Raw genomic sequence first — 12,562 nt, forward strand, 5'->3', positions numbered from 1 at the left:
CATTGCTATGTACTGGGGAGCTGAAATCTTACCTAGAGAGGGACTAGATTAACTGCCTTATTTTGAGGATATTATGCAGTTGTTCCCTTTTGGAAGCAGAAGAAGGCCCTGAGTATACACAGGAGAGGAAACAAGAGACAAAGTTGGGGATCAGGATGGACTTTGCAGCAGAGTGATGTGGTTTCAACTTGTGGTTGTGCCCACTTATTTGCTATTTGAGCCTGATAAAATTACAAAACTGTGACTCGGTGTACTTTTTATTAGGGCTTTATAATTATATATAATTGTGGGGTTCATTTTGACATATTCATAAATGCATGTAACATAGCTTACTCTATTTCAATCCTCATTACTTTTTCTTACCATTATCATCCCCCTCTACCTGATCCCCTTCTTCTGCAATATTTATCTCCCTTCTATTTATGTTTTAATTGGTGCATTATAGTTGTATATAAAATTGTTCTATTTTTCAATTGAGAATATTTGTTATATCAATTGATATTTATTGAATGTTTATTCTTCTCAGGCCCTGAGCTAGATCTTATATACATTATCTCCCTAATCTCCTTAACTCTACAAAATAAATAATATTCTTATGCAGATTTTGTAGATTAGAATAGATACATTAAATCAATTTTGTATTTTATTTCAGATTACAGATAATAAGTGACACAGATAGGATTTACATACCTCTGGATTTAAATCCTATCTGTGTCACTTATTTTGTAGATTAGAATAAATACATTAAATCAATTTTGTATTTTATTTCAGATTACAGATAATAAGTGACACAGATAGGATTTAAATCCAGAGGTATGTAACACTTAAGCTGTTGCTTTCAATACCTTCACTCACAGCATTAATTTGGGGGATAATAAGATAATATCCAAAATTTCAGCTATTTCTATTAACAGATGGTATAGATCATACTGTTGCTATTCCTAATACGCACCTGCAGCTATCATCTTCACCTCCAAAGCAGAACGTGAAGGAGGCTGAAAGTGGGTAGAGAGAAATACCCAATCTCCTTCGCCATGACACTTGTTTCTGAGACCAACCTTTATTTACTTAAGGCACCAAATTCAAATAGCTATGAAGAACATTTCTGTTTGTCTCTAAAGCACAGACTATGATTTTAGAATTCTTTGCCTTCACTTAAATTTAAAGTTCCCAAATGGATGAAGATACCTAAGACCAATATGTGCTCAAAGAGACAGGGTTCATGCCCCCAAAATATCCGTCACTTTTTATTGCTTCTAGGATCTGTTCCCCCAATTTGGAGAAAGTACATCTTTTGGTTTAGTCTTTTTTCCTTAATATATATTTGTATTTATTTATTTTTAATTGGTGCATAAATATTGTACAATATTATGAGGTACCATGTGATGTTTTTGTATAGGTATGCATCACACACGGCTCTTAGCAACAGCAGGAAGAGATGTGGAGATGTATCCCCTTCTCCAGACTCAGGGCCACTGTGGTGGTGTTGGTATAACCTTAAGGCCCTCCAGGCATGGTAGACCTCAAGTCATCTAAAAAGTCCAGAACATTTAAATGATATTTTAAACTTATATTATTTTGATGAATGTCTACGGTATACTTTCTTTTGCTTATATAATTAAGAATAAAAGCTTATTTTTACTCAACTAAAATTAATCTGGTAAGGCCTCATGTACCTGAAAGCAGATTGTAAATGGAAATACTCTTTATTTGTATGCACAATTTCTTGTGAATTAATCTTACCAACTCTAAAATAGCCACTGATTAGAGCAATAGTTGCCGAAATATCAAAGAGTCTACCATGTTTCACTTTAACAATCAAATGACAAATACTTTATAAAAAATCTGACCATGTGGAGTTGGGGTTGTGCTGTCCTTGCACATGTGAGGCACTGGGTTCGATCCTCAGCACCACATAAAATAAATAAGTAAAACAAAGGTATTGTGTCCATGTTCAACTAAAAAGAATTTAAAAAAAAATGTGACCATGTAAACAGATACAAGTAGCTCAGAATATACACATGCCTTGGTTTTTTCCATTTCTTATACTTTGTTTGCCATAATAAATAAATAAAAGCCATAATGAGTCTTTAAATCTCTTCCATGAATATCTTCACCATATTTTTGCCTAACCCCTCTTATCTGTCTCCCATGATGTCCAACATTCTACAAGAAATGTAGAATGACTTAGCCAAAATAAAAAATAAAAAAATAAACTGTTGTGTGAGTGTGTGTGTTTGTGTGTGAGTGTGTGTTTGTTTTCAGTACTGGGGGTAGAACCCAGGAGTGTTTCATTCTTGAGCTACATCCCCAAGTTCTTTTTATTTATTTTGAGACAGGACCTTTCTAGATTGCCCAGACTGGCCTTGAACTTGTGATCCTCTTGCCTCAGCCTCTCAATCCCTTGGATTAACATTGTTGCCCCACTTACCCAGCTCCTAAAGATGCCATGATTATCAAATAAAATAAACCTAAAAGGATTTGGCAACTTGTCTTTTTCTTCATAGACAACCTATAAATACAAGCCCTCTTATTCCCTTATATTCAACGTTCTCGAATATTTCTTACAACTACACAACATTTGATAGTTTTATTTATAATTCTTAAATTTAATTTGTAATAATGATGGATGCATAGTGATATTATTTCCATTTTCAAAATGAAAAATGTGGCTAAGAGAAATTAAGGTAATTCCCAATGTCATCTAGATCTTAGTTGGAATAGCTAAAACTCACCCTCAATCTTTTGATCTCAAATTATGCAATACCACTGACTCATGCTCATTATGTACATGTTCTTAATTCTAAAATGTGATTATTTTTCTGATTCATATTTTATTTTAATAACATATTCTCTTCAGGTTTTTTCTTATTATTTAATGAATACAGTTTGTTTCCTCCTCAACTAAATTCATAGAGGCAACTTCTAAGTCTTAAACTAGAATGTTAATTTAATGAACTCAAATTTAAAAGTTGTAAAACCTTTGCCTTATTTCAGTTCAAAGGAATTGCTTTTACCAGTGGAATTATTAATATTTCCTGCCTTAAGCTGGCATGTGCCTAGTCTTAAATATGAGTTTATGGGGAAGTGCAAATTTTATGGATGCCACTCTTTCTCTAATAAATAAAAGACAATTCAGCCTAGGAAAAAGAAGGTATTCTCTATGAGTAGAAAAATCTTTCTTTGCCCAATTCAAATCACACAGAAAAGTTTTTTAAAAAATCAATTTATCATAGTCTTAATTGAACTTTCACAGAATAGGCTCTTCCTCTCTAAAACTGATTGATTATCCCTCTGCAGTAATCTTGGTTTGAACAAATATCTGGATGATCTTCTTTCGGATTTCTTTGGTCTTCACAGTATAGACTATGGGGTTGAGCACAGGAGGTACTAGAAGGTAAGCATTAGCCATGAGGGCATGGGTCAGTGGTGACAGGTGCTTTCCAAAGCGATGAATGACAGAAACCCCAATCAGTGGCACATAGAAGATGAGCACAGCACAGATGTGTGAAACACAGGTGTTGAGTGCCTTCCACCGGCCTTCCCTGGAGGCAAGAGCCATCACCGTCCGGAGTATGAACACATAAGAGAGGAGGATAGAGAGGGAATCTGAACCCTTGGTGAAGATAACAGCAATGAGGCCATAGAGACTGTTGACACGGGTGCTGGCACAGGCAAGGCGCATGACGTCTTGGTGGAGGCAGAAGGAGTGGGAGAGGATGTTGGAGCGGTAGAAGGGAAGCCGCTTGATGAGAAAAGGCACTGGGAAGACCACGCAGACCGCCCTTGACAAAATGGCCATCCCCGTTTTGCAGACCACTCTGTTGGTTAGGATGGTGCTGTACCTAAGGGGGTTCCAGATAGCCACTACGCGATCAATGGCCATGGCCACCAGCACACCTGACTCAATGGCTGAAAAGGTGTGGATGAAATACATCTGAACAAGACAGGCATCAAAGGCAATGAACTTGTAGTTGAACCAGAATATGCCTAGCATAGAGGGCAAAGTACAAAGAGTGAGCCCCATGTCTGCAAAGGCCAGCATACACAGAAAGTAGTACATGGGGATATGCAGGGATGGTTCAGACTTGATGGTGGAGATGATGACGCCATTGCCAAAGAGAGCAATGACATATATGGCACCCAGAGGGAATGCCATCCAGTAATACTCCTGTTCAAGTCCTGGAATTCCAGTTAAGACAAAGTATGGGTGTTGAAAGTGGGAGTGGTTATTGCCTGCCATGAAACCAATGTGATGTGGGCATGGAGAGCTGGTAGGATCCTGATGAGCGACTTCCTAAAAATACAGTGACAGGGATGAATGATATGTTAAAACCTGACTTCCCTGTACCCATTTTATGTCCCCATGGCTGTGTGCAGGGGAAAAGGGTAACATAAAAGAGAACAGAGATCCTGAGATTACTACTCTGAGGTATGGCCTACTGAGGAAATTTTGACTAGCTCAGAGAAAAATGACCTGCACAAGGACAAATAAGTCACATTCAGTTTAAGCAAATCCATTCAGTAAAAATCTTCTATCTGTCCTATCCTTTCTTTCTAATCAGTATCTTATAAGCTGTTGAATTGGAAGCTGAGGACAAATAACATAGTCATATAAATCTAACAGAATCAATATAAAATATGAAATTGATTTTCCATAAATGATTCAACTACAAACAAATCATACTCTTTGTGCCCAGAGCTTTCTAGAAGGCAGTAGGACAGATGGAAATGTCCAGTTCACATGCTGATATTTCCACTTTGAGCATAACTTTCCTTCATCCCCACTGAGCTTGTGTATGCTCTCAGAATCATGTTTAACCCAGGCACCACAGACCACTTCTTAAATCATTTAAATTGAAATGAGCTTGTTGTTTCTACATTAGCAAGATCTTAGCAGGAGGGAGAGTAAATTATACTTGGGAAAGCAACAAGAAGATTCCTTTTTAGAGTAATCCATTCTATCCAAACAGAAGTAAGACACCAGGGCTCACCTAAAGATATTTCCAGGATTGAAATCATTCGTAATCTTCTACAGTGAAAGCACAACAATCATGCCACATCTGACTTAGGGCGTATTATAGAGGCCTTAATGGAGATCCGGAAGATATGCTTATATTGCCAGAACCAGTAACCTCTCTTTATCTTAAAGAGCCCCCTGATGGAGTTTTGACATGATTGAAGCCAGAGGTAGAACATGCCCTTTTTCAAAAGCTTTCAACCTTAAGATTCTCATCTGTTGTCTTTATCAATTGATTGGAATAAAGTTTGCTAAGAACTCTAGATACATATATCTCATATTGAGTTCCCCCTGTGCAGTTCCTGTATGTGAACATGTGGATAATAACAGTGTCTGTCCCACAGGATCAATGTGTGAATTAAAATGTAAAGGCTATAGAAAGAAATGTGTGCTTTTATTATGATCACTAGGAATAAAAAGTTTTGTTTCTCATGTATCCTTAGTATTGATATTAGATTTTTGTTTCTTTTCTTTTTTTCCTTGATTTTGTTGTTGTTGCTTTTGGCAAGAGCTATTTTCAATCAATGGAAGTGGAACTAATAGATACTCTCCTGCCACAAAGAATAACAATTAATTTGTAAATTTTTTAAATAAATTATTTTGTCCTTTGCTGTGCAATTGTTGAATATCCCACTCCCAGACTCTGTTCCCATCCCTGGCTGACCCATTCTCATGATGAATTAAAAAAAAATAGAACTTTTCAAAAAATATCCTCAAGTATCCTCTCTAAAGATTTGTAATTAAGATTTCCCCAGCCAGAACATTTTATCTATTTATATAAAATATCCCTTTCCTTCCATTATTATTATGAAAGAATAACTATTCAAATACATGATCTATTAGATCTCTGCCATATATGTTCTGTCTGTCTTGATAAACTGTTGTTTAAGTTTTGGGGTGTCTCAGTAATTTTTTTAAATGCCTACTAAATTTTTCAAATAACTATAAAAAAAGTGGGATGAAGAAAAATTTTAAGAGGTGAGAAAAATGACAGGAGGAGAAGAAAATAAGGTGAGAGGAGGAAAAGAGAAATGTGAGAAAAATTAAAAAATTCCATGAATAGTTAAAAAAAATCAATCTATTTCACTATTTGTTACAGACCTGAAGCTTACATAATGAAAATGAAAATAGCTTTATCTTGCTCACTTCTTGTCACTAGCAAACCAGAGGAGAAAATAGAGGAAGAAACTACACAGCCTTGTTGAGGAAGATTATAACTAAGTACACCAGGTGCTGGAGACTCCATCAGAGGGGACAATCCAAATCACATCTCCTGGCCAAAACCCTGACCTTCTAATATGAGTCCTCAGATGCTGTTATTAATCTATATTGTCCAAGACCTAGAAAATAGAGTTCAAATCTATCTTCAAATATTAGGCTCTTAGATGAAGTTCATGATTTGGCATTTTATTTGACCCTCATCTCCAGCATCTGGGGGAAAAACAGATCATACCAGCATCTGTAGCTCTCCCTCAGGTTCCACAAATCATGTGGCCTCACTATAGATACTGTATTGAAGAAGCACATGGAGAATAGAATAAGATTATAAAATCTATTATATGACAACAGCAAATAATGAAACAATAGCAAACTTTAATTGTCGTAAACAGTAAAGAATATACAGGATTCCAGGCATTCTGACTGTGGTGGAAGATGGAGATGTGGAGTAAGATGGAGACTGAAACTAACAGGAAAAACTTACCCTTCATTTTTCTGGGATGATTGATGGGCAGGGAGGACTGGAAAAAATAGGAATAAAAACTCTCTTTATGTAAAGATTAATTGTAACCATCCCTTACTTGATGGTAGGACCATGAATTCCCTTCTCAGGTGGGGAGAATCCCAAACTCCAAACATCATAGGGTCTAGTGACAGGAATTTTAAAGACTCAATATCTAACAAATATAGAGATATGCACAGCATGTTCCACAGGTGACAGGAGCCCTCTGCCTACATTAATTCCAGTGGCTAGGAATTCCCTGTCAGAGGCATGCAGTCATTATGAAGAATCAAATATCTACCCTTCTCTTAGAAGAGGGTCACCTTATGTGTCGTTAGATTAAAATTAGTTGGCTTCATATTTTTTCTTTTAAAGTAGGTCTGAGTGAAAAAGAGGACGAGACACACGAAAAAGCATGTTTCGGTTGGGGAATGAAAAACAAGGGAAAGAAAAGAGTCACAGAAAGAAGTTGTGGGTGATGATACCCTAAAATATGCTGTCCATGGCCCACTTTATCCTTTTGTTTTGAAACTGACCTGGCTGCTGAGAGGAGCCCTTGTAGATGAGGATTCCTAAGTAGCCTGAGGCTCACCTGGCAAAAACATTGCCATTACCTTGTGAGGACTTTTATGCCCTGAGCTGCTCAGTTCTGCTTTACTGTACCACAGAGATCCGCAGATCAACAAGCAGGGTTAATCCCGGGAGCTTCCAGGACTGAGGAAGTCTCTCCAGGTCTGTAAAATCACCCCCAGCTATCACGTATGGGATATAAGAGTCACCAAGGAAGCTATTAGGAAAGAGACACAGGAGAGAGAGAGAGAGAGAGAGAGAGAGAGAGAGAGAGAGAGAGAGAGAGAGAGACAGACAGACAGAGAGGGAGACAGAGAGACAGAGAGAGAGAGAGAGAGAGATGGGAAAATCTAGTCACAGCCCAATCACAGTCTCTCGGGGTCATGTGGTGAAGCCCACTGTTTCCATGCTCTAACCATGCCTTTTTTTTTTTTTCAAAACATCAGCAAATCTAACAAAAGAAAATCTCAAGAAAGAGTGATTTCATGGATTTTGCATTTAAAGGTTATTCCGAAGTTGAAACAACTCCCCAGCAAATAATTATTTTGATTATTTTACCTACATTTTCAGGTTTTAATATCAACCCAATAATAGTAAGTCATGTCCTTTGCAAAAGGAAAGCAGAAAGCCCTTCAATAAGTGATCAATCAATGCAATCAATCATAAGACAATGAATATTCCTTGATAACCCATTATAATCTTCAGGTAATACTTCTCTCCTTATATGCCCTATGAATAATAATAATAGCAAATAACAAAGCAATTCATCCACAGCAATGGTAATAACCAACAATATCCCATACTAATTTTGAACTTTGTCATTAATGTTATTTATCACTTTCATTTTTTTACCTTAATCATCATAATACTCATAAACCTTCACAGTAATTCTCCTGTGAAGTAGATGATAATAGTATTATCATCCTCACTATTGAAGAGACAAAAGAGGATCACACTGGAAACTGACCCAGACTCTGGGTAATTGTAAGAATTAGATTATAGAAATCACTTAGGATAGAAGTAAAAGAGCAAGGGCTCCTCACTCCCAGTTCTTGAAGGTCACCCTGGGTGTAAGAAAGAAATGCTCATATAGAATGAAGTTCACACACGTAGCATGGTATTCTCCAACTCCATCCATTTACCTATAAATGTCATGATTATTCTCTTTTAATGCTGATACACACACACACACACACACACACACACACACACACACACATCACAGTTTCTTTTCCATTCATCTATTGAAGGACATCTAGGTTGGTTCCACAATTCAGCTACTATGAATTGTGCTGCTATAAACATTGATGTGGCTGTGTCACTGTGGTATGCTGTTTATAAGTTCTTTGGATAAAAACTTAGGAGTAGGGTAGCTGGGTCAAATGGTAGCTCCATTTCAAGTTTTCTAAGGAATTTCCATACTGCCTTCCAGATTGGTTGATGGAGTTGGAGAATATCATGCTAAGTGAAGTAAGCCAATCCAAAAAACCAAAGGCCAAATGTTTTCTCTGGTAAGCGGATGCTGATCACTAATGAGGATGGAGGGAACATGGGAGGGATGGAGGGAACATTGAAGGGATGGAGGGAACATGGGAGGAATGGAGGGAACATGGGAGGGATGGAGGGAACATGGGAGGAATGGAGGAATTTTGGACAAGGCAAAGAGAAGGGGCAGGGGGGTAGAAAAGATGGTGGAATGAGATGGACATCATTATCCTAGGTACATATATTAAGACACAGATAGTGTGACTCTACTTTGTGTAGAACCAGAAAACTGAAAAATTGTGCTCCATTTGTGTACTATGAGCTTAAATGCATTCTGCTGTCATGTATAAGAAATTATACCTAATTAATTAATTAAAGAAAAAAGAATGAGACTCACACACTATTGTCAGTTACCTACCATTCTTCTACATGACAGTCCCAGAAGAACTCAATATCAATGCAGATTGTTCTTTCTTTTTTTATTTGTTCTTTTTAGATATACATGACAGTAGAGTGTATTTTGATGTATTGTCCATACATGGAGTATTATTTATTCTAATTAGGATCCTATTCTTGTGGTTGTACATGATGTAGAGTTTCTCTGGTCATGTATTCCTATACAAGAATAGGAAAGTTATGTCTGATTAATTCTACTGTCTTTATTATTCCCCTCCCTTCTTCTTTCCCTTCATCCTCCTTTGTCTAACCCAATAGACTTTCACTCTTTCCCTCCCTATCTCTACTTTTTTTGTGGGTTAGCATCTACATATCACAGAGAACACTCAGCCTTTGGTTTTTTGGGACTGGCTTATTTCACTTAGAATGATATTCTCCTGCATCTCAAATAAAGCATTAATCTCCAGGATATACAAAGGACTCAGAAAACTTAACAGCAAAATAACAAATAACCCAATCAATAAATGTGCAAAGGAATTGAACAAACACTTCATATAAGATATGTGAATGGTCAAAAAATATATGAAAAATGTTCAACATCTCTAGCAATTAGAGAAATGCAAGTTAAAATTACACTGAGATTCCATCTCATTCCAGTCAGAAAAGCTATTATAGAGAATACCAGTAACAATAAATGTTGGCAAGAATGTGGGGGAAAAGGTTCACTCATAAATTGCTAGTGGGACTGCAAATTGTTGCAGACTGTTCTTTTGATACCATAAAGTTCCAATTTGCATCACATAATCACTCCTTCAGCAGATTTGAACTAATGAACATATTAATTTGCATAGTAATTAATTAACACATTGCATACCATACCTCTTTATTTTCTACTACTTATCAATTCATATATCATCTTGTAGCTCAGTCATACTATTATTCATATTTTTCTTCTATATGGACACATAAGATATTGATTAAATCCTTATAGTTTTCTTCTAATTGTTCAACCAAATTGTCTTATCACTTATCTAAGTTCATCATTTATGATCTAATATGGATTAGAATCTCTTTTAACTTTGTCATACAATATCAACTCGAGTATAAAACTGAGCAAAGTTTACCATGCCTCTTTTTAAATTTGAACCTCTTGAAAGCTGAAAAGGATATGTATTAGACCAGATTTTACGGCCCTAAAAATTTAGGGAATTTATATTTTATTAATCATTTTAATCATACTTGAATTAATCCACTGTTAGGAATTAACTAGTTGGTAACTGAAGGCAGGTAGGGTATGGCTGGAGGGGATAAGTCACTGGGGGTGTGCCTTTGGGGTTTATATTTTATCCCCAGTGAGCAGAGCTCTCTTTGTTTTTGTTTTTCTTTGTTTGTTTGTTTGCTTGCCATGCCCTGAGCTACTTTCCTCTACCACACCCTTCCACCATGTTGTCCAGCCTCATCTCACATCCAGAGCAATGGAAACAGCCATCCACTGACTGAGACCTCTGAAATCGTGAGAGCCAAATAAACTTTTCCTTCTTGAAAATTGTTCTTGTCAGGTCTTTTTGTCACAGCAATTAAAAAAAAGAAAAGAAACAAAAGAAAAGAAAGACCTTCTTTATATATACTTAATTATCTCATATCAAAAGCAATTTCAAAAATTTACCACATATTGAACTCCCTCCTCAACTGAATCTTTCACCCAACACTTCCTATTCTAAAAACTTTTCCTACTCATTCAAAAATTTTGTGATTTGATCTGATTTCTCTCAATCCCCCACCCAAAGCTACTTATTGAAATACATCCATCTCCATCCTTTCCTTTCCAGAATTTAAGTAAATTCCCTCTTCTTAGGCTCAGTTGTAATGTGGGTGTGGAAGTTTGATCAGGCAATACTAGACAGTGAGACCCCCCTCTACCCTACTCCACCACTTCACTCTGCTGTATGGATGTGAGAAAGTGTAGTCAAGAACGGGGTGGAAAGGGATGTCTTCACTCTCCCTCACTTACAGGCCGATAGCAGGAGTGGGTGTACATAAAACAACCATGATCTTCTCTCCTTGACTAGAAGAGGAAAGACATTCTTTATAATATAGACTGCCCCTTCCACTGTAGCACTGTAGCACATCGTTTCAATAGTTTGTTTCCATGATTATCACCACTCCATTATTCCATTATTGACTCCAGAGAGAATCTCTCAATGTTATCAGAGTCAGTGCAGATATGTGGAGGAAGTACATGTTTACTTAAGGAATAAATGAATGGAAGCAGAAAAACAGGTGTCATTTAAACTACCAGGGGTAGGGTATGACCTGCTGTGGTTGCTAAATTTGAATATGGAGTCTGCTACTCTGCAGTCTAATAAGTCATTACTTTTTTTTAAGAATATCATTCCAACTTTAATGTTTTATTAGCAATGTATGACATATGCATTATTTTATGTATCAGATGGTAATAAGTACCGGAATCAAAAGGTTTGCCTGTACATCAAAAGGTGGCATATTTTTATTTTTATTTTTTTAATTGGTTGTTTAAAACATTACAAATCTCTTGACATATCATATTTCATACAATTGATTCAAGTGGGTTATGAACTCCCATTTTTACCCTGTAGACAGATTGCAGAATCACATCAGTTACACATCCATTTTTTTACATATTGCCATACTAGTGACTGTTGTATTCTGCTACCTTTCCTATCCTATACTATCCACCCTCCCCTCCCATCTTCTCTCTCTACCCCATCTACTATAATTCATTTCTCTCCCTTGTTTTTTTTTCCTTTCCCCTCACATCCTCTTATATGTAATTTTGTATAACAATGAGGGTCTCTATCCATTTCCATGCAGTTTCCCTTCTCTCTCCCCTTCCCTCCCACCTCTTGTCCCTGTTTAATGTTAATCTTTTTCTCATGCTCTTCCTCCTTGCTCTGTTCTTAGTTGCTCTCCTTATATCAAAGAAGACATTTGACATTTGTTTTTTAGGGATTGGCTAGCTTCACTTAGCATAATCTGCTCTAATGCCATCCATTTCCCTGCAAATGCCATGATTTTGTCATTTTTTAGTGCTGAGTAATACTCCATTGTGTATAAATGCCACATTTTTTTATCCATTCATCTATTGAAGGGCATCTAGGTTGGATACTTTTTATATTAGTATATTTGAGCACTTGGTGTTGTTTAGGAAAGGCACTGAGTACAATGATGTAGATGGAGTTTGGGCAATAAGACACAAAAGAGAATTCAAGAATCTAGAAATGGAATGTAGGACCTTGGAGAAAAGATAGATTTTTTACTATTATGGTTTAGAAATGTGATGTCCACCAAAATCTCATGTGTGACAATGCAAGAAATGCAGAGGTGAAATGGTT

The 12,562-nt window shown here is 36.6% G+C and overlaps 1 protein-coding gene across 1 annotated transcript; it reads right to left on the reverse strand.

Annotated features, from left to right (window-relative positions):
* Positions 1 to 3,286: 3,286 nt before the first annotated feature.
* Positions 3,287 to 4,243, reverse strand: LOC101978478 (olfactory receptor 51H1). The gene has a single exon (XM_005323110.2). The coding sequence runs from the start codon at positions 4,241 to 4,243 to the stop codon at positions 3,287 to 3,289; it is 957 nt and encodes a 318-aa protein (XP_005323167.2).
* Between the last annotated feature and the right edge of the window lie 8,319 nt (positions 4,244 to 12,562).

This window comes from Ictidomys tridecemlineatus, chromosome 4 (genome assembly GCF_052094955.1).
Source record: "Ictidomys tridecemlineatus isolate mIctTri1 chromosome 4, mIctTri1.hap1, whole genome shotgun sequence".
NCBI classification, from domain to species: Eukaryota; Metazoa; Chordata; class Mammalia; order Rodentia; family Sciuridae; genus Ictidomys; species Ictidomys tridecemlineatus.

Bases quoted from the DNA above. Each gene is read 5' to 3' on its own strand.
- LOC101978478 (XM_005323110.2), bottom strand. From the start codon at position 4,243: ATGGCAGGCAATAACCACTCCCACTTTCAACACCCATACTTTGTCTTA.